Source organism: Numida meleagris, unplaced genomic scaffold, assembly GCF_002078875.1.
Source record: "Numida meleagris isolate 19003 breed g44 Domestic line unplaced genomic scaffold, NumMel1.0 unplaced_Scaffold638, whole genome shotgun sequence".
Lineage (NCBI taxonomy): Eukaryota > Metazoa > Chordata > Aves > Galliformes > Numididae > Numida > Numida meleagris.
In genome coordinates this window covers 1-1,810 of record NW_018364853.1, presented here as the reverse complement: position 1 = coordinate 1,810, position 1,810 = coordinate 1, and the positions used below count along the sequence as shown (strand labels likewise).

The window sequence follows — 1,810 nt, the reverse complement described above, 5'->3', positions numbered from 1 at the left end:
CTTTGGAATGGCTTTGTGCCACTTGGGCTATTTCGGGGCTGTCCGCTGCTGTTCGGGCCGTGTCGGGATGTTTGGCCATGTCAGTACAAGGTGGGGGTTGTTTGGGGCTGTCAGTGGCTGCTTTGGGTGGTTTGGGCATCGAGGGGCTGATCCATGGCTGTTTGGGAGCCGTTCTCTGGGCATTTTGGGGTCATTCTGGGATGGCTTTGGTGCCATGTGCACCATTTTTAGGCCGTTCAGGCCCATGTAGGGCTGTGCTGGGGTCATTTGGGGGTCATGTTGGGGTCAATTTGTAGTTATTTGAAAGCCAATTGTGTCCATTTTTCGGCCCACCAGGTCCGTTTCCGTTCATTTTGAGCTGTTCTGGGGCGCTTTGGGTCACCCTTGTGCTTTTTGGGTCAATTGTGGGGCCTTGTGGATTCACCCTGAATCGATGTGGGGCCATTCTGATGCCTTTTGAGCCATTCCGGGGCCATTTGTGTCCATTTGAGCCTGCTTCATATCTGGGTCGCTTTAAGGCAGTTTTGGTCAATTTGTTCTGATTTGGGGCATTCTGGGACTGTTCCTGTCTCTTTTGAGTCTCCTTGCTGCCATTTCCATGCATTTTGGGCAGTGTGTCCCCACTTGGGGGCCAGTTGCGTCTGTTTAGCTCCATTTGGTGCATTTTAGGTGGATCTGGATCTTTCAGCTATGGATGCTGATAAGGCACGATTTTACTTTTACTCCCTTGTGATACTTAAAGTCATGTTCAACGCCCCTCTCTCGCTCCCAGCTCCTTTCCCTCCCGCCCACTCTCCCAGCTCCCAGAACAGGACGGGCAGATCTCAGCTCCACGATCCAACACTTCCACACTGTGGCAACTGGAGAGCAACAATCAGATACGCCACAGCAGGAAGCAATGCTGTATTCCCATGGAGAAGAAAAACAACAAGAAAACCAATGGGGTAAGAGAACAGAATCTGTGATTCTCTGCTGGTACGCAGCAGGAAAGGGCTGAATGGGGGAAAAGAGCCCGAGCCCATCTGCTCTCTGCCCCACCAGGCTGCAAAAGGAATGTGGGCAGAAGGAAAACCGCCCTGTTGCTCTTTGTGAGTGGAGTGCTGGTGGGCGTCATCGTCACGCTGGTGCCTGTGATAGGTGAGTGCCCCCCAGCATCCCTAGTGTGGCTGTAGGACGGGGGACGATGGGGTTCCCAGCGCCCTGAGCTGCTCCCCAAGCACAGCCCCCATCCCAGCTCCTGGGGCGCCCACGCGCTGCCCTAAACCACGTTCTGCTCCACCTTCCCAACCTCTGCAGCCGTTCCCAGGGCATCGCCCCATGTCCGTGCATCCCAGGCCCCACATCTGCTGCAGGGGATCGTTCTTTGCCTCTCACTTGCCCAACTTTCTCCCTGTCAGTGCTCCAGCATCTGTTGCGGTCATCTCACCCACACTTCTCCTACGTGTGCCCCGACGCCTGGGTCAGTTTCCAAGGGAAATGCTATTATTTCTCGGACACAGAGAGTGACTGGAACAGCAGCAGGGAGCACTGCCAGCGCCTCGGAGCTTCCCTGGCCACCATAGACACCAAGAAGGAGATGGTGAGAGCGGGGCGTGAGCCCCAGTACCAGTCCGCTCATCAAGGTCCGGTGCCCCCCAATTTGCCCCATGCCAAAGCCATGAGGAGATGCCTTTGTGGAAAGCAGCAGGCTGCGCAGGGACAGTGTCCCGTCCTCATCTCCCCCCTCCCTGCACCCACCCGGCGCTGTCCTGAGCCGCGCAGCTCCAGGGGGAGGTCTTTGTCCACGCCATTCCCAACACAGCATCGCAGC

At 56.3% G+C, this 1,810-nt stretch overlaps 1 protein-coding gene across 1 annotated transcript; it reads left to right on the top strand.

Moving 5' to 3' along the window:
* Positions 1-6: 6 nt before the first annotated feature.
* Positions 7-1,804, top strand: LOC110391921 (early activation antigen CD69-like; the record flags this gene model as incomplete). Its single annotated transcript, XM_021383879.1, has 3 exons — positions 7-944; positions 1,042-1,137; positions 1,398-1,804. Coding segments are annotated over exons 1-3 (549 nt in total), but the record flags the coding sequence as incomplete, so codon positions are not given.
* Positions 1,805-1,810: the final 6 nt, after the last annotated feature.